Genomic DNA, 25223 nt, shown 5'->3' with positions numbered 1-25223 from the left:
CATATGACTGAATATGTGTTAGGAGAGATAGGTGGGGAAGTAATGGTTTAAGAGCTAAATCTTTATTATAGTAAAAGTCAGTAACTGATGCCTAAATAGGTAATTCTATTCCAAAATAAACTAGAAAAGAGTTTACTTAGGGGTGGTGTTGAGCTAGATCTTTTTTTGAGGGGGAGGGGGGTACTGGGGATTGAACCCAGAGGCTCTTTACCACTGAATTATATCCCAGCCCTTTTTTATTTTTTATTATTTTTTTATTATTTCTTTTTTAATTTTCAGACAGAGTCTCACTAATTTGCTAAGGCTGGCCTTGAATTATAATTCTCATATGCATTACTATGTCTGGCTGAGCTACTAGAAATTCCTGTTGCTTAAAGAAAATAACATTTGGGTTGGGCCTTAAGAAATACAGATAGATAAAAAAATTAAAAGGGGTGGGGGGTATGTAGTTCAGTGGTAGAGCATCCCTGGGTTCAAGTGCCAGTACCACCAAAAGAGAAAAGCACAGATGGATTTAATGAGATGGCATCCTAGTGAAGGTATTAAAATAAACAAAGGCAAACAAACAAGAAATACTTATAGAAACCAGAAATACTAACAACAAAACAGTGGGGTAGGAGGGCAGTTGCTTGCCTATGAGTTAAATTCAAGCAGCTCCAAGCAATGAAAAGTATATTTTTAGTACCTTAAAAAAAAAAAAGGCAATTTAATAGGAACATAAAAAATTCTAAATAAGCTGTTCAATAATAAAAAGATAAACCATCCTAGTTTACTTCTGATTGAGACAATTTATTTCAGCTCTTGAACACTAGAGAATTTTTACTTTACCTGACCCGTGGGTAGTGGTTGATCTAGCATCTCAACATCCAGGTGCTTAGGAAGGTTATATAATCTGCAGAGTTCACATATCAACCACTTCAATTGCTGACGAAGCTACAAAACACATTTCAGTAAATAAGCATTGTGTTAAAGAGCCCTTAGAAGACATGAATAATGCTATAACTACTGTAATCAATCCAGAAGGAAAAGGTTGTTACTGCCCAACTGCAGCCTATGGACAGAATATAGTCTTTAAAATATTTTTAAGGGCTGCTCATGTAAAAATGTTAGCATAAATACAAAGACAAAAAAAGCAGATATGGCTTAGGTACAATAACTGATCCCTAATAGAATGACGTCAACAAAAAGGCAGAAGAAGGGAGTTCCAGACCTTGCTCATTTTCTAACTGCTAACTTTTCTCAGAAATTTACAACTTCAGACAATAAAACATTAATGCATTAATAAGGCCACAAAAAATAGAGGGAGTGTTTATATATGAATTTTAAAATTATACACACCAGAGTCATATTCATTTAAAAGTACAGAAGCAAATGTAATCTAGTAGACAGAGCCTTGGAATATAGATGACTTTGAATATGGTATCTAACTCCCTGGGTTTGAATCTCCCATGTATAAAACAAAGCAATCAAAATGTTCTCAGAATGGAAAAGATTAAATGAAACTGTCTCTGAAAACACTTGATGTTTAGTAGGCTCTTAAGTGCCTGTCAGGGAAAAAAAAAAAAAAATCACTAGGAAAACTGCCAAGAATACCTCCTTAAATTTCCATTTTTAAATCCAGATTATTTGGTAAGCACATTAACTTTAATCAAGCAAGTTAAAGTATGTGCACAAACATGTTTTTCATTGTTTAAATTTTTTTCAATATTTAAGTTAAACAACTGCAATTGAAGAATGGTCGATACCTGGTAGGCTCAGAGGGGAGCTAAAAGACAACTTACTTCACTTGTTCAGAACTAGTTCCCTGGGTGTGTCTGACCAAGAAAAGATGAAGAGGAAGAAACAGGTTTATGAAAGACTAAGAAAGCAGGGCTGGGATTGTAGCTCAGTGGTAGAGCGCTTGTCTCGCACACATGAGGCCCTGGGTTTGATCCTTGGCACCATGTAAAAATAAATACATAAATAAAAATAAAAATTTTTGTGTCCATCCACAACTAAAAAAAAAAAAAGTATTTTTAAAAAAACGACTAAGACAGCAGACAGAATTAGAATGGGTTAAATCAAGTAAAAAAACCCTTTCCATAGTGGACAGAGAAGCAAGTGGAAATGAAGAAGGCTAAATACTAAATTAGAATCAAACAAAAATCCTCATGCTTAAAAGGAAGCAAAAGCCCCACTATGGGTTTGTTATCTATCCAATAAGTTCTATTTTATATTAAGTACACAAATGAAGATGAAGCAGGGTGAACAGGAATATAGCCCTGGACGCTCAGACCCCCAGCACAGAAGCAGATATGGGAGCATATGGGAGAGACAGCAGGATAGTGGAGTCTGACCAAGCAATAAGAAAAACAGGGTAGTACCTCTTTAAGGAATTTCTCAACCCAACCTGAAACCCTTCCCCCCACAAAATGTTTGAGGGATAGGGGAAGAAACTAAGATCATAGGGAAGGATTTAAGAAATTCAGAAGCCTGACCCACAGGTCTTCAAAACTTATTTTGGGGGTTTAGAGAACAGAGGTTCAGGTACAGGTGTCCAGTTTCATTACTTCATTTTGTCCCAATCACAATCAAAATGAGAATTAAGAAAAAATATGACAGGGTGGTAGAGTACTAGGCAACAGATGAGTGTAAACTAAGATGTGATCATTTCTTGTGGCACTTCTGAGATTCCCTGGACATATATGATATATACGTATGGATTTAAAACTCTGGAGATAATTTTTAGCAAGAGATAGAAATTTAGAAATCCCTAGATTATATATAGGTTATGACTTAAATAATAAGAGTAGAAGAGATTACTCACAAAAAATCACAGAATGAAAACAGAAGAGGCATACCAAGAAGAACAGCTCAGAGAAGATCAAAGGAAGAAAATAGAACAGGAGACAGTGATCTGTCAAAAGTCCCTATTAGATTATCAATTCTCAGAGGACAGAGACAGCCTTGTCTTTTTATAACCACGACTTATCACAAAGTCTTGCATAGAAGCCAATCAATATTTTTTTTAATATTTTTCTATGTTCAATTAACAGCTTCCTGTATTTATCCAGAAAAAAAAAAAGATATGGATAAACCAGCATACAGACCTTTTACAACACTGTATATAAAAGGGAGAGGATACATAGACTGTTCCTTGCATTTTCACTTAATATATCTTGGAACTTTCATATGTCTAACAGAAAGACTGGCTGCATTCTTTTTTAACTACAACAGAATATTCTATTATACACCTATACACAATTTTTTTTTATTTTACGAACTATTGGTGACACTATGTAATAAATGTTTATTGAATGGAAGAATATTTCAACAAAGGAATAATCAACAATATCAATATGCTACAGAGGGGGCAATATGGAAACTAAAAATGGAGCCATGAAATCAGACAACTAAAAGATAAATTTTAGTCCCACAATGAAAGCAGAATCCAGATTTGAGTTTGGTGACTTAAAAGTGAAAATATAAAGCTTATTCTCTCTAGAAATTAAGCAAAAGCCATAAAATGAGTGAAAGGGTTTTTTTTCCCCTTCATGTAAATGTTTGATTTTTAAAATAAAAATTAGCCCAATTTTATATCCATTTCATTTAACTGTATGAGCATTTTTTTTTTGGGGGGGGGTCCTACCTGGGATTGGACTCAGGGGCACTCAACAACTGAGCCACATCCCCAACCTTATTTGGTATTTTATCTAGAGACAGGGTCTCACTGAGTGCTTAGCACCTTGCCATTGCTGAGGCTGGCTTTGAACTTGTGATTCTCCTGCCTCAGCCTCCCGAGCTGCTGGGATTACAGGCGTGTACCACCACGCCCGGCTGTATGAGCATTTTTGATATAACATTTTAGACAATGAAAAATAACTGCAATCATTCCTGCTATTACAGAAGTAGTATCCTCATTTTCAGAGGCAACCTCCTAAAAGGTGGTATTAACAACAGGGTTATATCTAGCACTCTGTCCATTATCATAACCCTGTGCCAGAGATGTGAACATGTATCTCTTTTAATTTTTACCCCTTACCTTTCATGGCTCTCCAAATCAACCTTAATTTTTAAAATATTTTCAAACTGATGTCCTTTTGTTCTTAAAAACAGATGTGTTTAAACCACCTATAGCTTATTTTTGACAAAAATCTAAGTTAAAAACACTAATATTCCAAATAATCAGGTCTCTCAAAACTATAATCTATTCTTTATTGATTTAAAATACCACGGGGGGCTGAGGCTATAGCTCAGTGGTAGAGTGCTTGCCTCACAGGTGTGAGGCCCTGGGTTTGATCCTCAGCACCACATAAAAAATAAATAATAAATAATGATATTAAAAAATAAAATAAAATACCACGGGCTGGGGTTGTGGCTCAGAGGCAGAGCACTTGTCTAGAATGTGTGAGGTACTGGGTTCGATTCTCAGCCCCACATATAAATTAAATAAAGGTCCACTGACAACTAGAAAAAAAATATTTTAATAAAATACCACATTTACCTTAAATTCTCATCTGCATGACTATTTCTAAATTTCTTCTGACACTTCCAGTGTCAGTACACAATATTTTATTTTATTTAATATTTGGATTCGCAGGTTATCTTACTACCCGTTTAAAATTTTTATTTTTTATTATTTGCTCTTCATAACAAACTTCAGAGCCATTCTGTGAAGTTCCAAAAATAAATCTGTTGGGAGTTTTACTGGTGATGCATTAAGATTTATAAATTAATATGAAGACATGGGGGTAAGTGACATATTTATAACATAGGAGACTGCCCTTCCAGGAACATAGTGCCCAGTCTTTATTTCACTCAGCAAAATTTTGTAGCTTCATTGATACAAGCCCTGAACATCTGAGTTTATTCCTAGATGTTTTAATTGTTGTTGTAATTATCAGTAAAATAGTATTATATTTGCTATCTGATAATTGGGGATGCTATTTTTATAAAATAGATTTTAATCAATCATCCTAAAAATTTTCAGTTGATTCCTTTATATTTTTTTGGTAAACAATCATATCACACACAATGATGGGTACTTTTCTATAGGACTTTATGACATCATGGGAAAACATGATAATGTCTAAAAAAGAAAACCAAAGAATATGACCTCAATTATTTAAACATATGTATAAGGGTATATATATTTTACTAGCAAAGAAAAAAAATTGGTAGAAAATAGTCATATCATTAATGGTCATATTAGGTGAAGAAATTAAGGGAGATTTTAATCTTCCTGGTTTTGCTTGACTGTATTTTACCAGTTTTCTCACAATGGACACTTATGAATTTATAATCAAAGAATAAAAATGTTTTTAAATTTTTATAAAATGAAGATACATTTCTTCACACGGTAGTCCTCCCTTGTCCCCAGTTTTGCTTTCTGTAGTTCAAGTGACTTGGATCAAAACAGTCTGAAAATGCTTAATGGAAAATTTCAGAAGTAAACAACTCATAAGCTTTAAATAACTTTTATTACAATGTATTGTTATATTGTTCCATTTAATTATTTTTTATTAATCTTACTGTACCTAACTTATAAATTAAACTTTATCTAGGTATATTTATGTGTGTGTGTATAAGAAAAAAACACAGCATATTAGGGTTAAGTACTATCCATAGATTTATGCATCTACTGATAAGGGGGTACTGCTATTTAAAAGGAAAAAAAAAAAAACTTCTATTTGAATATCTTTGGCTTTTGTTGCAGGCTATTGACCCTTGACAGAAAAAGCAATTCCTTAACAGTAGTATTTGCCTCATTCTATCATTATTCCTTCACATCTGCATTAACATTTTTCCCTTTTCTACTCCCCACCTTAGCTAGTAGTCTTTACCAAAAATGCTTGTTTGATTTAATGTGAGGATGCTGGGAAAAGAAATTTCTAATTCCTAACCTAAAGCAAGGCTATTCTTGGGGCAAATTTAAGAAGAAATAAACCAGCCAACCAACCAAGCAGGTAGTAAATACATCCTGAAGAACTTAAAAAACACACGCACCCACACCTTGGTATTTGACCCCTGTATTATGATTATCAATCATTAATCATTATGATTACCTCTTAACACATAAATTCATGAGAAAAAAAAATAAAGTAGGTTCTGTCTTATTTTCTCACCGTGTTGTTGTTCTTAGTATCTTCTAGACGTTCCAGAACCGATGTCAGAGTTGGGTCATCAGAGTCCACAAACCATATTGGTGAAGAAGATGGGTAAGATTCCTGTTATAGAAATACCTATGTAAAACACATTTACATACAGACTAATCCAGATATGCATTAAATCATATCACTGAATGGCAAAATGTCAAGTGAAATGTATATGGGGAAGAAAAGTAACATTTAAATCCATGGGGGATAATCAAATTTCCTTTTATGGAATTTAAAAAGCAAATAAAGTTTTATAGTTCAATCTTGCCTATCCCATGCCACACAATTCATTAAGTCTAAAAATAAGACAGAAGTACTTTCCCCAGCAACCAACATGAACAAGTGAATGCACTGTAAAACTTAAAATTTTTCAAAAGCAAATACAAAAGATATTCAAGCAAGAAAACAGGCTTCCCTCCTTTACAAAGAAAGGTCTACCCTTGCTTGGATTCTCCAGCTTTCACCTTTTTCCAGAGCTTTAAAATCTGGAATCATAATAAAGCACTCAAAGAACAAAAAATGTTTCTTAAAAGTACAGTTTATAGGGCTGGGGTTGTGGCTCAGTGGTAGAACACTTGCCTCCCATGCGTGAGGCACTGGGTTCAAACCTCAGTACCACATAAAAATGAAAGATATTGTGTCTACCTACAACTAAAAAATAAATATTAAAAAAGTACAGTTTATAGATTTAAACTCTACTACTTTTACCTTTTATCTAAAAGAGATCTAATTCTGAATTCTTAAAATAAAGCCAGGGAATATGTGTCTCTAAATTCTTGCGAAATACTTTTGTTTTTCAGGATCTTTTACTCACTCTTGACTTCTGAGTTGTGTTAATTACAGAAGTTACTTTGAGATTTCCCCCCACTTAAAAAAAAAATCTAAAGTTTATCCCATTTAATTTTGCCATTTTCCAAATAATTTTCCATTCCTTTTTAAACTAACACAGAATGTTACTTCTAAAGAAACAGATTTACTAAATGAAGTTAAGATTACTTCTTAAATATAGCAGGTGTTACAAGGCAGAATGAACAGCAACACAGAGCTTTCACAGTGGACACTAAACTTTCAATTGCTTCAGGAGTTCAATTGCCTTTTGGGACAGTCATTCTCTTTGCATAGCCACAGTTATGTTCACAATGATGCTCTTGAGCTCTATAGAAGGCAACTTTTAAGATAACCCAAATAATCCTCACCTCTTGTAAAATTCCCTCCCCTGGACTTAGTGGTTCACTTCTATCAAACAGAATACAGCAAAAGTAATGAGATGTCACTTCTGAAATTGGGTTACAAAAAGATACCGTCTATCTTGCTCATCTCTCTTGTTCTTCCACTGACTGCTCTGATGAAAACCAACTGCCATGTGGTGAGCTATCCTATAAAGAGGCCCACATTGGCAAGGAAATGAAACACAAACATTTCTGACCAATAATAGCAGTTAAACCAAGGCACTTAAATTAGTCCAACACCCTGTGAGAAGATGGATCCTGCCATGAACTCCAAGAATAAGCCTAGAGGTGAATTCTCTTAACCTGTCCAGCCTTAGATGCCTATGACCTCTGCCAACAACTTCCTTGCCCCATGAAAGACATTAAGCCAGTGAGCCCCAGGTAAGCTGTGCAGATTCTTAACTCACAGAAAACTGAGAGAACATTTGTTGTTTTAAACTGCTGGGGTTTTTTGTTACAAACCAATGTATCTATTGCCAATTCAAATACCATAAATTTCTAATATTTCATTCTATCACACAAACCAACTAAAATTTAAAGAATTTTGCACAAAGAACCACTGCTTTGAGAACTATAAGCTCAATTATAACATAGCTGAAACCACACAAACTGAATATTTTTAAAAGCATTTTACCAAATATTCTTTAAAAAAAAAAAAACTACTGAAACAGGACATGATTAATGGTACCTAGTATACCTGTTTGTTAACAGTTTATTTTTGTGTTCCCATTCCTTTCTTACTGTGTCCCAAATATCTTTACAGGAAAAGGTAAACTATCTTTATAATTAATCCTGTTTTAAGGAAAACCACTTGAGTATTGCCTCTTGGGAATATGCTGTGTAGACAAAAATTTTTAGTGTTTTAGTTTTGTATTTACTTTAGCCTTTGAAAAACAAAGCAAGACTAGACTTAGAACTTCAAAGTATAAGCGGGAGCTGGAGCTCAGTGGTAGAGCACTTGCTAAGCACGTGTGAGACACTGGTTCAATCCTCAAACAACAAAAATAAATAAAGGTGTTGTGTCCATCTACAACTAAAAAAAAAATTTCTTTTAAAAACAAAATTCAATGTATAGATTAGTGTTTGTCTAAAAAACTTCTGCATGAGGAAAAAAGTACTGAGATTCCTCACAAACATATTAAAAAGAACTGGAAAAATCTTAACAGATCAGTTACTAAAACCTTTCTTTAACCCTGCACATAACAGACCTGTGCAATGGTTCTCAAAGTGGGGCGCTCAGACCCCAGGTCTAAAATTTTTACAAGAATATTAAGATATTGCCATTTTTTTAAAGAGACGAGAGAGAATTTTTTAAATATTTATTTTTTAGTTTTCGGTGGATACAACATCTTTATTTTATTTTTATGTGGTGCTAAGGATTGAACCCAGTGCCCCACACATGCCAGTTGAGCGCGCTACCACTTGAGCCACATCCCCAGCCCTTAACTGCCCTTTTTATGGTAAAGATATTTGCATAAAAGTGCAAATACAGTGGTAGGTAAACCTACTGGTACCTTATCACAAATATAGGCAATGACACCATACTACTAATAGTCATATACTTAAGGTGTTTGAAAGGGAGGAAGGTCAGTTTTGCGTAAGAATGTCTATGATGATGGGCTGGGCTGCAGCTCAGAAGTAGATCGCTTGCCTTGCACGTGTGAGACCCTGGGTTCGATCCTCAGCACCACATATAAAATAAATTAATATATATAGGGGTATTTATCTTTAAAAAAAAGTCTGATGAAATGGCAAAAAATATTTTTATTAAATCTTGATCCTTAAATATGTTGTTTTAGTACGCAGTAATCAAATAGGAAGTATACATGAGCACTCTTACAGAACACTTGAGAAAAAGCACTTGTGTGATGTGAGGTGAACTAACCATGTTTATGAAATACTATTTTTACTTGAAAGGACAGGTGACTAACAATTATTATGCTGACTTGGGGCTTTTTTTTGGTTTTTGTGGGGTTTGGAGGTATGAAGGATTGAACTCAGGAGCACTTGACCACTAAGCTATATGGCCAGCCCCATTTTGTATTTTATTTAGAGACAGGGTCTCATGGAGTTGCTTTTTCTGAGGCTAGCTTTGAACTCACCATCCTCCTGCCTCAGCCTCCCGAGCCACTAGGATTATAGGCCAACTTGGGGTTTTGGAAGATATTTTTCTCAAAAATGAATAGAGATCCTGTCATTTTGAGGAAAACAAAGGACGGTATATATTGCCAAAAATAAAATTCAAGTTTTCAGGCAAAAACTCAGAATTCTGACTTTTATGAACTACTACAAGCCTGTAGCTTCCCAGGAGTACTGCAGTAAGACTGATGGTGATATCATACCAATGAACATAACCTTTTTTTTTTCCTCTCCCTCTGGGTTTTTTTTTCCTTTTTTTATTAGTTGATCAAAACATTACATAGCTCTTGACATATATTTCATACATTTGATTCAAGTGGGTTATGAACTCCCATTTTTCCCCCATATACAGATTGCAGAATCACATCGGTTACACATCCACGTTTTTACATACTAGTGTCTGTTGTGTTCTGCTGTCTTTCTTATTCTCTACTATCCCCCCTCCCCTCCCCTCCCCTCCCATCTTCTCTCTCTACCCCATCTAAGGTACTTCATTTCTCTCCCTTGTTTTTTCCCCCCCTTTCCCTTCAGCTCCTCTTATATGTAATTTTGTATAAGGATGAGGGTCTCCTTCCATTTCCATGCAATTTCCCTTCTCTCCCCCTTTCCCTCCCCCTTCTCGTCCCTGTTTAATGTTAATAATCTTCTCATGCTCTTCCTCTCTGCTCTGTTCTTAGTTGCTCTCCTTATATCAAAGATGACATTTGGCATTTGTTTTTTTAGGGATTGGCTAGCTTCACTTAGCATAATCTGCTCTAGTGCCATCCATTGCCCTGAAAATGCCATGATTGTCATTTTTTAGTGCTGAGTTGTACTCCATTGTGTATAAATGCCACATTTTTTTTATCCGTTCATCTATTGAAGGGCATCTAGGTTGGTTCCACAGTCTAGCTAGTGTGAATTGTGCTGCTATGAACATCGATGTAGCAGTATCCCTATAGTATGCTCTTTTAAGGTCTTTAGGGAATAGTCCAAGAAGGGGAATAGCTGGGTCAAATGGTGGTTCCATTCCCAGCTTTCCAAGGAATCTCCATACCGCTTTCCAAATTGGCCGCACCAATTTGCAGTCCCATGAACATAACCTTTTGATATTGTATAATGAAATGTCTCAACATATAGAAGATCTCAATGAACCAATAATTTCTAATAGGGCTGGGGATGTGGCTCAAGCAGTAGCACACTCGCCTGGCATGCGTGCGGCCTGGGTTCGATCCTCAGCACCACAAAGCTGTTGCGTCCGCCAAAAACTAAAAAATAAATATTAAAAAATTCTCTCTCTCTCTCAAAAAAAAAAGAAGAAGAATTTCTAATAGCCAATGCAATAATATCATGAAAGAATAAAAGATCCATTCAAAATTCAAGAAGGACCAAATTTTGCAGAGTATCAAAAAATAATATTCACAATTATCTAAAATGTCTATTAAAATATTTCTTTTTCCAACCAGGTATCTATGTGAGCTGGACTCCATTACAACCAAAACAAGATATCACACCACAATCTGAATATGAAAGTAAATGACAGAGTAGACAAAGCAATTAGGAGGGGAAATTTTAAAAAGTCTTTTTTGCTATTTTTCTCACTAAAATTTTTTGGTTTAAAAAAATGTTTTTTTCGGGGCTGGGGATGTGGCTCAAGCGGTAGCGCGCTCGCCTGGCATGCGTGCGGCCCGGGCTCGATCCTCAGCACCACATACCAACAAAGATGTTGTGTCCGCCGAGAACTAAAAAATAAATATTAAAAAAATTCTCTCTCTCTCTCTCTCTCTCTCTCTCGCCTCTCTTTCTCTCTTTTAAAAAAAATGTTTTTTTCTATAAAAACATTTAACAATATGTATTAAGTTTAACGTTTTAAATATGTCTGTTTAAATTTCTAATGATAAATATCAAGATATAATGACACAAAAAGTTCCTAAGGCCAGGCACAGTTTTTCAAGCCTGTCACCCCAGCAACTTGAGGCTGAAGGACCAGTTTCAAAATTAAAAAATAAACAGAGGACCAGGCAAGTAGCTTAGTAGTAGGTTCAATCTCCAATATAGGAAGAAAAAAAGAAAAAAGAGAAAAAGAAAACTCCTTGAGCCATCAATACATTTTTTAAAGTATGAAGGAGTTCTTACCCCAAAACTTTTGAGAACTACTGCCTTCCCCTCATTTTACTTCTACCTATCCCCACAGAACGTCTTCCTTGGAAGAAACCACCTTTCTTCACCAATCTGGTTCCACTGGAGCTGCTTTTTTGCTACCACCTCCCTTGACACAAAACCTCAATAAAAAACTCTAACAACCTATCCCATTCTCAGTGATAAACTGTCAGGTAGGTGAAGCCAGAAAAATCTGAGACTTTGCTGAGACTAAACTTCTCTCCAGAATAGACTACACTTCTCTTTCTAGGAGACCTGGAGTCACTGGAACAATTTGGCCAGTCAGGGTAGCCAGCATTCATCTTGCCAAAACTCGGAGAATACATGGAGTCACACTGCTTCATGGAGGGCTGTATGTAGGTAGGTAACTATACTTTTGCAGTGACTGAGAAATTCATTTCATTGAACACTTGATATCATTTTTACCCATCTGATACACAAATGCTAGTACCTGGAAAGACAAAAAAAAATAAAAGCTTCTATATGGTACAACGTACAATATAATTTGTTCCATCTCCAGAAACCAATTCAGCAATATGAACTGAAAGCCACCATTTTTAGGAACATTTCAAACACATCTCCTATATACACAAGGATTCAGCTCTAGCTGTTGATGTTCAGAGCAGCAGCCACCTATATATCCAGTATTAGGAGATCCAGCTGACTAGAGATAATTAAAAAATAATTAAAAGCACACAATAATTAAACACATTGTAGAGGCCTAAGCTATGACATACCTACAATACTGCTAAATGAAAAAGATTACAAAACAACCTGACATTTTTCAAAAGGGAGAGGGAACATATATAGACATAGCAGAAAAAAAGATGATCACAAGATATTATATCAAAATTCTGATCATGAGGCTGGGGATGTGGCTCAAGCGGTAACATGCTCACCTGGCATGCGCGGGGCACTGGGTTCGATTCTCAGCACCACATAAAATAAAGATGTTGTGTCCACCGAAAACTGAACAATAAATATTAAAAAATTCTCTCTCTAAAAAAAAAAAAATCTGTTCATGTCTTCATCAGGCAATTTTTTTCTAGTTTTGTTTATCTGGTTTCTAAATTTCTTACAATACAAATGTCTTGTTCCTCATATTATAAAATATCCACCACCACTCTTGTACTCAATGTTCAGCATAAACTCATCAAGTTCAAGGCTTGTTCAGTATAACATTTAAGACAATTTACTTTGAAAGGTATGTAAAATGGTGACAAATACTTAAACCTATAAATTAATATTTTCAATCTCTCATATATATAAACTTTGCAATTTTTACAAGGTTTATCATTTTTCTTGCAAAGATAGTTTTCTAGTTATTCCTCTTTAAAAGGACCTGTGATATATCAGTTTTTAAACATTATATGGTACTCAAAAATCTCAGGCAGTCTTTCCTGCTGCGAATGTTTAAGCGCTTTCATCAGTAATGAAAATCTGAAAGACAAATACAAGTATCTAATTATTCAAGACCTTTATCTCTCCTCCATTCTACTATTAGTTTTATAGTGACGTTAAGGCTTGTAGAATGAAACTGTCTCTGTCCCCATAAAGTTTACCCATAGCGGACAACTTTACACAGGTTCACTACTACCATCACCACTATAAAACTGTCCTATTCTGGGCTAACACAACTCAAGGTTAATCATAAAGATTTCTTTACCTGTCCTTGTTTTAGCAGTCTTTTTGTCTTGTCCAGAAATGCCATTTTTCTACATAAACCAACCACAGACCAACAACATGTCTACCTCAAGAACCAGCAAAGCTGGCCACCAGAATGCTCAGATTGGGGCATCCTTCCAAATGGAAGGATACAACTATCTCTAAGGATTTTGTAATTTTTTGAAAACCAATGAGCATACTTCTTGTAGGTTCAGAGACAGCAGTGTTATGGAACACATTACCTTCACATTTTGCTGTTCAATAAATGTGGAATGGAGCATAAAGTAAACTGACAGAATTGACTATACAGTACCTTAAAAAAATCTTAAATGCTTTGACAACATAAGATACCAAATGTGTGTATGTAGTTGTTTATTAATGACTTTACTACATAAAGGATGAAGTAATAACTGTGAGCCCACAAAAGCAGAATAAAAAATGTTAACAGTCAAAGAAAAGTGCATACATACCTTAGTGATTTTTAAAATATGCTTAAATATTCAAAGACAGGAAGCAAATTACAGTTACTCAGAACATCATTCTTAAGTGAAATGAGGCAGAGAAAACAATGGTGCTGAAAAGGATTTGAACCACCTAAGCTACAGAAACCCAGTGAAAGGCTTCCATGGTTCTTCTGACTAGCCATCATCTTTCAGAATGATCTTTGGAAGATAATCCAAACCGCTGTTACAAAAACCTTGGTGGAAAGCCCTGTTTTATTACTCTCCAGTAATGCTTTGCATTTAGTAATGAGTATTTCAATTCAATTTTCCACCCCTCAACTAGCTAACATTTACCTAATACTATAATCCTCCAGGTCTAAGTTTAGCCAAAACAACCACAACAAAAACACAAGTTACTAAAAGACACACCACTCATGAAAGAGAAACCCAAGTTTCTTCTTCATATATCCCTTTCTTTCAAGAAAAAAAAAATAGGGAAGGGGGAGGATAGACGAATTTGGCCTATATTGTAAACTGATCAGATAAATGAGAAAACAATGATTCTGGATTGAAAGTACCATGTAAGAGCTTAAGACAGTCCTGATAACTGTAAATGTTTCTCTCAGAGTTTAATTTGGAAAGGTAACCTGTCCCAGGAGGAAAAACCAAAGAAAGGTCTTAGACTCCTTAGTCAAGATTAGTTCATTATTTCCTTTGTACAACTTGGGTGGGACTACTTTTTAATCAGTGTAAAAACCAGAAAAACAGGGGCCAGGTTGTGGCTCAGCAGTAGAGCGATCGTCTAGCACATGCGAGTCGCTGGGGGTTCGATCCTCAGCACCATATAAAAATAAATAAAATAAAGGCACTGTGTCCAACTACAACTAAAACAAAATTAAAAAAAAACAGAAAGTCAAAAATGAAGGTTAACAGCATTGCCTTACTTCCCATAAAAAGCTGTCATAATAAAGGAATTTCAAAATAAAGTGTTATTCAGACACAAATGACACCATCACTTTCATATTTGTACAGTATAACTGCCAAAGAGGGAGTTCCCTATATATCTCTTCTAGGGCAAAAAGTATTACCTACTTTATGAAGAAACACAGTAAAAAAAGTGATTTGCTTTTTTAGGTCCTAACTACTAAATAAAAACTGGTATGAGCATGAGTGTGCACACACACCCTATGCTTACATATTCCAATTTAGTGTCTTGCTGTTGGAGGAAGGGCTTTTTGGCAAATAGAAATGTAAGTAGCTAAACAAAGAAATATTCCACCAAAATACCGTGGTAAATAGCCACTCGTGCAGAAAAAATAATGCTATGCAAATAATATAAAAATGAAGTTTCATTTGTTTATCACCTATTTTAACTTCTGGGTTTTGGGGGGCGGGCGGGGGGGCGGTTAACTCTAAAACAACAAATCCCTACCAAGAGTTCCCAGATGCTAAGTCCATAAAAGGAGTTGTCAGCTTATGTTAAATACTTCAAAAGGACTAAAAGAAAGTTATACACAAATTCCCAATAAGGCTGCACAGGTTATTAAAACAAGCTGCTTTGCTTTTTAGAAGTGATCATAGCAACTGGATATTAGCACTGACTGGTAATTTGCCTTAATTTCTGAAAATGCAAAAACAATATTTAAATATGTATAGCAGACAATCTTTCATGAGTTCACAGAAAACAATAAGAAAGACTCCTTGTGGTTGTAAAGAGCACTCTTTTCCCTTGATATTCAAATCAGGACAAATTTATAAAACAAGAAAAAAAAAAAAGAATAGGTCAATTCCCTTGGCCTACAGAGTAGAACATCTATTTTTTTTTTTTACTTCCCACAGTCTTTCATATGTAGTCAAATTACAGATTTCCTATCAAGCCCTTAGCAACCTTTAAAATATTTAAGACATTATCCATGATACCTTCTTGATTTTATCTCTACACTTTTGACAAACTCTTGGCAGTTAACTTTTATTCAAACAGAATATAGCTTGAATGGTGGCCATACAGTCAATAAAATAAATATTTACACAGAAGATAAAAAGCACAATTATAGAATATGCTCCTGCCAAATTTAAAAAAAAAAAAAGATCTTTAAGGACTTAAAACAATATAAACTACTTAAGAATATTTTTTTTTAAAAAATAACCAAAACAGAAATAGTAAGAAATAAAGAAGGGAGAAAGGGGAAAATATCACCATACACTGAACATGACCCAAATGAGTGACACATGGAAGAACAGATTGAGGTTGGGTAAGAGGTAGGAGTCAGGGACACATTTCACATGGAAAAAAGTTACACAGAAGCTTTAGGGGAAAAGAGTACAGTATCTTTAGAAAATAAGAGGAACCCATAGACATGCTCATGTTTGTAAATAAACATCTAGTGAGATACCATTCACAAATATTACAAAAACTGCATAAGGATATGTCTTGGGGGTTCTGGGATATAGCTCAGTTGGTAGAGTGCTTGCCTCCCATGGACAAGGCCCAGGGTTCAATCCCCAGCACCAAAAAAAAAAAAAAAAAAAAAAAAAGGATATGTCTTGCTAAGGGTAGAGAAGATAGTGCCTGGCGTATAGAAGAGCTCAATAAATATTAGAGCTGTGTAAAAAAGGGAAATATTGGAGAAGGGGTCAAACACTTTAAACAAAACAGCTACAATTTTTCACAGAATAACAAATCACAAACCCAGTAGAGAGGCCTTCAGCACTTGAAATTCATCACCATTTTTTCTTTGCTCTTTTCCTTCTAAGCAAATGGCATCAACAATTTTATCAAAAACACCCATGTTTAAAGAATTTTTATCTTTTAGAGATACACATGGAAAGACAAGAGGAAGTGATATGTCTGAAATCTGCTTCAAAATAATACAAGATGAGATACAGATGAAATATGACTGGGTAAAAGCTTACCAATGTTGAGACTGGGTACATAGTTTCTCTACAATGTTCAAGAATTGTATGTTTGTCCCACTTACATTGAGCATCTATAATAATTATTTTCTAATAATGTCGTAATTTACTAGCAGCTCAATCTTAATAGTTTCTAACAGTAGTACCTAATCCTCACCAAACTGTCCTTTCTCTGAATGTGCTAATTCACTTCTGACTTTACTCCCAACGCCACTGCCTAGTCTAGGTCATCATTCATTATCTGTCTATAGCAGATTTCTATCAGCCTCCAGTAGGGTTCTCAACCGGACACTGCTGGCATTTTAGGAGGGATAATTCTCCCATGTGGTAGACCACTTGAACATTACAAAACATTTGGCATCCTTGTACACCTGGCATTAAAAGCCAGCACAGCACAGCAACCCCATCCACATAGGGATAGTCAAAACCACACATATATTTTCTGCAGTGCCACCCATCCTGGATGGCAGATACATTTCCCAATTTACCTGATTAACTTAGTGGCTCTCCACTGCATACAGAGTTCAGTTTCCAATTATTTAAATCAGCTGTACCTTTCCCTGGCCACACCCAACTTCTACCAAAATAATCACCCTCCAAGGCATCCAGGCCAGTCTCCTTACTAACATCGACTCTATGCTCACACTACTTCTTGTTCCCCAGATTTGGAAAATTTCCCTCACCAGCCTAAATTCTGGACTTCAAGTCAGAGCATAAATTGTCCCTTACTAAGCAAACCACATTTTCTCAAGCTTTGGTGTCCTGTTTGGGTGGAGTTTCCTCTGTCTGGAATGCCCTTCCCTTAGCCTTCCAAAATTGTACTCACCTGTGGAAGATCAACTCCTCAAAGTTTTCTCAGAGGCTATCTCCCCCAATTCAAAAGTAGTTGCTCTCTTTAACTTTAGTTATCACATTGGATTATAAAAAACTCTCCCTGGAAGTCTTGAGTGCTCAAAGCTGGAACCGCTCTGTCGAGTTTTGAAACCCCAGTACCCACAACAGAACACGGGGACATGAATCCTCTCCTCACTACAACACTAGATTGTAGTTTTGTTTTGTTTGGGGGAAGGGGGGGCGGTGTAAATACAGTACCCACCTTCTCCCCAGAGTCTGGTAACTTCAAGGCGTTTGCAAACTCCCAACAAGCTGTAGCCACTGGAGTAAACCCACGGACTCAACCAAAGGGCATTAAAGACAACGGACTAGGTTTTAGCCATCCTGACTCCTATTATAAGAAAGAGTATATTCTGCATTTGGACCAATACCCTAAAATCCATTCCAAAACGAAAAGCTTCAGAATATACTTTTATGAAGTTATTTAATACTTCAATATTTTTCCAAGTTTTGAGCTTTCCGATTAAATGAAAGGAGTGAGCTCTTTTTAAAGTGTCTTTTCAGCGTTATAATAGAACATGACCTTTCTGAGCAGTAAACCTGGGCACGTATCTCCGGTCCCCATCAATGACTTTCGGGCTGAGGCACAGGAGAGGCTACGTAAACACAGCCGTCGCACCACCTGCCGCATCCAGGGCACAATGCGCGTTAGCGCGGAGTGAGGTCGGGAAAAGGAATACTTCCAAACAGTACCAGAGGCTGCGTCCTAAACTTTTTTTTTTCCTTCAATGAATCCGTTTTCAGTTCACCCTTACACACCAACTTAAAATTTTTTTTGTTGAGCAAGCAGGCACGAGGGAAACCTGACGGAAGAATGAGTCGCTAAAACTTAACGGCCGTTCTCCTTCCCCACCTGAGCTCAAACAACAGCCGGAGCTGACCCGCCGCGCCGCAGTTCCAGGAGCAGGCCGGCTGCGGGCGGCCATGGCGACCCGGCGAGGGCAGGGGCCGCCGCGGTCTTCGCTTCGGGTCGTGGTGACGGGGGCCGTGAGTGGCCAACAGCCCCGAAGCCATCCCCGCGCCCTCCGCCTCCTTCTAGCCAAACCCGGAGCCGTCCCAGCGAGGCCTGGGCCAGGCCACTCGCTGGGGAAAGGGGCGGACCCGCCCCGCCCGGGGAGCCAGGGCCTCTCGGGGCAGACTCCCCTTTGTCCGAGGACTCCAGTGCCCCCAGTTCGCCCTCGCCCGGCCCCGAGGGGCTGCGGCCGAGCGCCTCACCGTGATGTTGCAGTGGAGTGTGAGCGGCGGCTGCGGTGAGTGCGGGCTGCCCGGCGGCGCCGGCGGCGGCACCAGGAACTGGCAGTGCAGTTCGTCCAGCTTCCAGCTGACGATGCGGAATCGCTCGTGGTTCTTGTCGAAGATGGACGCCAAGAACTTCAGCTCGGTCTTGAGCCCTGACACCGACATCTTCCCCTCATCTCCGGCGGGAGGGGTGCGGAAGGGGAGCTGGGCCCGGAGCCGCCGTCACGGCCGCGACCGCCCCGCGGGGCCGGCCCGGGCCGCGCTCTTGCGGCTCCGCCTCTCCCCGCCGCCGCGACCCGCGTCGGAGCGCGGCTGGAAAATGGCGAGGGGCGCGAGGCCTCAGCAGGCAGCTGTGCGGCGCCCGAGCCGCTGCTCCCTTTGTAACCGACCCCACGGGCAGGAGGCGGCGGCCCCGCGGCTTAAAAGGGTAAGAGCGTCGCCGCCCCGCTACCGCCTGGGAAAGGGCTGCCCCCGCCCCGCCCCCATAGCCCCGCGCGCCCCCGTTCCGGCGCGTGCTCGTGGCCAGTGCGCGCGCGCCCGGCCGCCCCCTCCTCGCCGTGACCCAGCCCGCTTCCGCCTATCCCAACTGCTCCGCGACTCGCACCCGCGGACCACAAGATTGGGGCCAGGTGTCTCCAGGGCTCTGCACAAGAGGAGGAGCCGCAGACCCCCGCGCGTCCCCGGCCTGGGGCCAGACACGTGCGCGGCCTATTGCACCGGCCACGTTGGCGCTGCAGCGGAAGCACGCTGGCCGCTGGGGGCTGCTTACAGGCTTGGCCCTCGGTGAACCACTCACTCACCTGACTTTGGTGATAGACCAAGGTGCACGCCGTTTAGTTTCATCTCAACTACTCAAAATTTGATCAGCACCACAACTTCTATAGGCTCAGGTCTAAGGACCTTCTCACTGAATGTGCTGTTCTCTCCATTGCTCTCAGTCCATTTGCCGAAGACGATGATTTGGCCACGGCCAGCAGCTCCCTCCCATTTCCCATGATTTCCTCCTTTCCCTTAATCACCACCTTGAGCTCACTCTGACATTGTATCTTCTTCCCCTTCCCCCATCCCATCTCAAGTCTCTGTCTCTCCAGGAGTTCTTTGCCGTTTCCCAGCTAACTCTCCTGCCCGCCAGAGGGTCTGAACCACCCAATCTAAAATATCCACCCAAACACTATATCACATCACTCTATCCTAATTTATTGCTCTGCACCAATCACTATCTGGTATTTTCCTGTTGATTTTTTCTTTGTCTCTGCCCAACACAAGTGTCTTATTCAGAGCTGTATTTCCAGGATCTAGAAAAAAGACCTGTTACATAACAAAGGCCATCTGAAATCCCCAGTAGTGAGCACAATCCATGGCACATTCTAGGTGCTCCAAAAATAGATGAAGGACTGCAATTCAAAGGAATACAAGATAATTGGGGAGGCATAGTGTGTACAGTAATGTGTACTAGAGGTAGGACCAGCTTCGGAGGTATGTGACCCATGTATTTACACAGGACTTCTAACTTAGAAGGATCCAGTGCTTAATTTAGTGCTCTGCTGCCACCATCTTGAAATTCTTAAATTTCAACAAAGGGCCCTACATTTTTCTTTTACACTGGTCTCAATCAGAGGTACCTAGTCCTCCATTGCCTACATGTCTCCTGCTTCATGATCTACAAGAGGTCTTTGGTCTACTGATCCCCTTAGGTGACAAAATACGGAACACAGGGAGGTGTTAAGTCCACTGAATAAGAAACATTTTTAAAATTTTTTATTTTCATTTACTCCTGAGTGTTATAACATGTTACATTTGCTTCTCAGTCTTCAAAGGGTCACAAACAACCTTTGAGAATCTAATTAAAGCTATAATCCATCTTACCGGGAAAATACTTCTGCATATAAAATTTGCAGTGACTCCAGTATAGACACTGGGATGGGAGAAAAAGTTTCAATCCTGAGCTTTAAGCAAGAAATAATTCAATTCATATGCTGTATCGGCATTAATGCTGGGTTAAACACAGTTGTGACTTGTCATTTTCGTTTTCCTTCAGTCCCCAGTATTTAGGACCCTAACAGATATGGCAGTCATAAACAAGGATCTGAAGTAAAGGGGAACAACCTAGTCACAAATATGACCGAGAAATAAAATGCCCTAAACAAGTTATTTAACCTATCTAAACTTTATTTCACCTCTAAATTGATGGAAGACAATAAAGAGATCCCTAAATTGCAATTTATTTGTATTAGTTATATCTCAGAAATATGTACAGTATTAATTTAACAATCCTTTTTGAGAATCTACAATGTGCTTATGCCCTAATAGAGCTAAAAAGATGTTCCAAATTCAAGAAATTTAATATATAGCATCAAAAAACTTTAGACTGCAAGTAACAGAAAACTATGATTGAAAATTGCTTGAAAAATAAGGAAATGTATTGCTTCACATGATAGGAAGTTCAGAAGCAGAGCAGGCTCCAGGATTGGTTGATTTGAGCCTTTAAAATATCATCAAGAGCCCAGATTCAATTCGGTTTGTCAAGCTGAAAGCAAGCTGGCTGAAACTTTTTTTTTTTTTTTTTTTTTGCAGGTCATATCCAGACTTAATGCAGTGGCAGAAAGGACATATTCTTCCATATGTCCTTCCAAGACATGGGAACTTTTCCAAGAATTCTCCCAGTAGATTTCCCTCGTGTATCGTTGGTCAGAAATGACAAAGCAAACAAGCAAATAGATGCGGTCACTCGTTCGATTTCCAATCATATAGTATACAGTGGATGCTGAGGACTTACCACAGTATCTGATACAGACACATAAATAAAGACAGAACAGATGTGATGAGAGATTCAAACTACTGAACTACTAACTATCATGAGAGAAAGAAATTAATTCCAGATATTAATTGCATAGAAGTATAGCCATGTTCAGAGAATATTCAAGAACCCACTTGATTATGCAGTACAGGAAGGAGCAAAGAGAAAGAGAAAGCTGAGAATTTTTTGACCAGATTTTTGGAGCCCTAACGTACCATGCCAGGGACCATAGTTTCATTTGGTGAGAGTCATCACTTTTCTTTAAATTAATTTATTTATTTGTTCTAATCAAAATGGGGCATGGTTTTTCACTTCTCTGGTTCTACACAAAGTAGGGTCACACCATTTGTGCAATCATACGTGTACCTAGGGTAATCATGTCCATCTCATTCCACTATCTTTCCTATCTCATGCTCCCTCCCTTCACTTCCCTCCCCTTTGACCCATCCAAAGTTCCTCCACTCATCCCATGCTCCCCCCTGCCCCATTATGGATTAGCACCCACTTATCAGAGAAAACATTCAGCCTTTGGTTTTTGGGGATTGGCTTACTTTGCTTAACATAATATTCTGTAAATCCGTCCATTTACCTGCAAATGCCATAAATTTTATTCACTTTTAATGCTGAGTAATATTCCATTGTATATATACATATACCACAGTTTATCCATTAAGAAGTCAATGGATAACTTATGCATCAAGTTATTTTGAGAAAGGACTAGAAAGATGAGGATCAAGAAAAGGCCACGGGCATTAGAATTAGGAGGAGGTCAGTGGTATTTTAGAGAAAATCATTGCAATAGAATGGTGGGCATGGGATCAAAATGATGTGGAAGTGAAGAAATTGTACATAGACTATGTCCTTGAGAAGTTTCAGAATGTGGAGGAGGAGATATGTGTTGAGAGCCACAGCCAAAGGGGCCCCAGCAAACTTCCAGCTGCCAGCAAACTTCCAGTTGCCGACTGATGATCCAGCTGCCAGCAAACTTCCTGCTGCCGGCTGATGATTGGCTCACAGCGGCCCCAGCAAGAATTATTAAATATAATGAAAAGGAAAGGTGAAAGTAAACAAACAGATCTGTTAACCTCCTTTTTTTTTTTTACAAATTAAAACAATTCTTAGCAGTTATTTACCCAATTTAAATTAAAGTATTTAAATCACGTGAATAAAAAAAAATATTTGGATCCATTTTTTCATGAGCGCTCATCATATATGATATATGGACATACGTACATTCAAACATATAACACAAAACACAAGTGTGCACACATAATATAATACATACAACACATTACATAATAATAAAGGCCTTATAACTTTTTACAGGTAAAATCTCTATTGCAATGTTTAAAAACTCTATAGTCAAAAAAAAATAGAACTGATCAGCAAAACATTAACCTAGGTCTGTATGAGCTCAAAAAAAATAAAATAGAACTTCATGATATGGGAAAGGGCAATAATAAAATAGATATTGAAAAAAGCATCCTGGTTCTGTCATAGATGTAAGGATAGCCAAATTGGAGTTTTGGATATCAGCTGTTATGGATTTGAGCTAAATCATCTTCTTTTTGGTCTGTAGAAATCACTTTAGTTAATCTCTCTGGAATCCAAATCGGCTGCTGTTCTCCCTGTGGAAACACACAAACAGGCCCCCGACTCCAGACAATCACTGGGTCAGGATTTTAGTTAATCTCTCTGGAATCCAAATCGGCTGCTGTTCTCCCTGTGGAAACACACAAACAGGCCCCCGACTCCAGACAATCACTGGGTCAGAACCTTGGTTAATCTCTCTGGAATCCAAATCGGCTGCTGTTCTTCCTGTGGAAACACACAAACAGACGCCCGACTCCAGACAATTACTGGGTCAGGACCTTTCCATTGTCCTGTTAGAATATCTTTCCAAAGTACTTTGGGCTTATGTACATTTTTTGGACACATATGCCTTCCTCAGTGGCCCTTGACTAAAGAAAAGATACAAGTAGCCCATGATCTGGTCAAACAACAATTAGCGGAAGGACATATACAACCTTCTGTATCTCCCCATAATACTCCCATTTTTGTCATCAAAAAGAAATCTGGTAAATGGAGATTATTGCAAGATTTAAGAGCCATTAATAATGAAATGGTCATTATGGGACCTGCTCAATCAGGGATTCCTCAATTGTCTGCTTTGCCAAAAACTTGGTATGTTTTAGTTATAGATATTAAAGATTGTTTTTTTTCAATTCCAATTCATCCTGAAGATAGTCCACGTTTTGCATTTACTATCCCTGCACTAAATCATGAAGGTCCTGATCAGAGATATGAATGGAAAGTACTCCCTCAAGGGATGGCTAACAGCCCAACTATGTGTCAAATTTATGTTAACAAAGTAATCCAGCCACTTAGAAATCAAAATCCTGAACTACAAATATTTCATTATATGGATGATGTATTATTAGCACACAAAGCTAAAAACACGTTGCTAGAATGTTATGCCACACTTACAAACTTATTAAAAAATTATAATCTAGAGATAGCAATAGATAAAGTACAATTAAATTTTCCAATTAATTATTTAGGAGTTCTATTATCCTCAACCATGGTCCGTCCACCAAAAATTCAAATACGAGTAGATCAACTCAAATCACTTAATGACTTTCAAAAGTTATTAGGAGACATAAATTGGATAAGGCCTTATCTAGGTATTCCAACAGGAGAATTGGGACCTTTATTTGATATCCTAAAAGGTCCATCAGATCCAAATTCACCCCGAATGTTAACGCCTGAAGCAAGAAAGGCATTAAAAATCATTGAAACATATATGGAAAATATGCATTTGGATAGAATTGATATAAGTTTGCCTTTATTATTTATTATACTACCAACAAAAAATATTCCTACAGGAGTATTTTGGCAAGAAGGTCCATTATTATGGATACATTTATCTTATTCTCCTAACACTATTCTTACTAGGTATCCTGAGGCTGTAGGACAATTAATACTCAAAGGAATAAAAGCAGCAAAGGGAGTGTTTGGAATTTCTCCCAATAAAATTATTACTCCATATACTATGAATCAAATTGATGAATTAGCTAATGAGTTAAATACTTGGGCAATAATCATGTGCAAATCTAATGTTTCATTTGATAACCACTTACCATCTAATCCTTTATTGTCTTTTTGGTCATTGCATCCTGTAATTTTTCCAAAAATGACAAGAAAAACACCTATCATGAATGCTCCAAATATATTCACCGATGGGTCAAATAATGGTACAGCAGCAATAGTTACACCTGATCAAACTTTTACATTTTTAGTACCCAAACAATCAGCTCAAAAGGTAGAGCTTAATGCCGTATTACAAACTTTTGTGATGTTTAAAGATTCGGTATTTAATTTATTTTCTTATAGTCAGTATATAGTTAATGCTATAATATCCCTTGAAGATGCTGGTAGGATTTCCCCTTCTTCTACTGTTTTCTCTTTATTTTCCACTATACAAAGTTTAATCTGGGACAGAAAAGATCCATTCTTTATAGGACATATCAGGGCACATACAGGATTGCCTGGAGCCCTTAGTTTGGGCAATGATTTAGCAGATAAAACTACACATGACATACATATTTTCTCTACACTAGAAGAAGCTATA

At 37.8% G+C, this 25223-nt stretch overlaps 1 protein-coding gene across 7 annotated transcripts in view; it reads right to left on the bottom strand.

The window, feature by feature from the left end:
• Nucleotides 1–19732, bottom strand: part of Ube2q2 (ubiquitin conjugating enzyme E2 Q2) — a 57456-nt gene extending 37724 nt beyond the window's left edge. The window contains exons 1-3 of one of the 7 annotated variants that reach the window (XR_013438678.1): nucleotides 18772–19278; nucleotides 6105–6206; nucleotides 829–933 (exon numbers count right to left, since the gene is read on the bottom strand). Coding sequence is in view for 6 of the 7 variants with exons in the window: in XM_078049180.1 (XP_077905306.1) it covers nucleotides 829–933; nucleotides 6105–6206; nucleotides 18772–18960 (396 nt within the window). In the remaining variant the exon portion in view is untranslated. Of the gene's footprint in view, nucleotides 1–828; nucleotides 934–6104; nucleotides 6207–18409; nucleotides 18549–18771; nucleotides 19279–19595 lie in introns of those variants that run through there. The other 6 variants (XM_078049183.1, XM_078049180.1, XM_005316843.4 and 3 more) reach the window with 6 other exon arrangements.
• Between the last annotated feature and the right edge of the window lie 5491 nt (nucleotides 19733–25223).

This window comes from Ictidomys tridecemlineatus, chromosome 5 (genome assembly GCF_052094955.1).
Source record: "Ictidomys tridecemlineatus isolate mIctTri1 chromosome 5, mIctTri1.hap1, whole genome shotgun sequence".
Taxonomy (NCBI): Eukaryota; Metazoa; Chordata; class Mammalia; order Rodentia; family Sciuridae; genus Ictidomys; species Ictidomys tridecemlineatus.
Note: the sequence above shows the minus strand (reverse complement) of the source record. Positions and strands in the feature narration are given on the sequence as shown.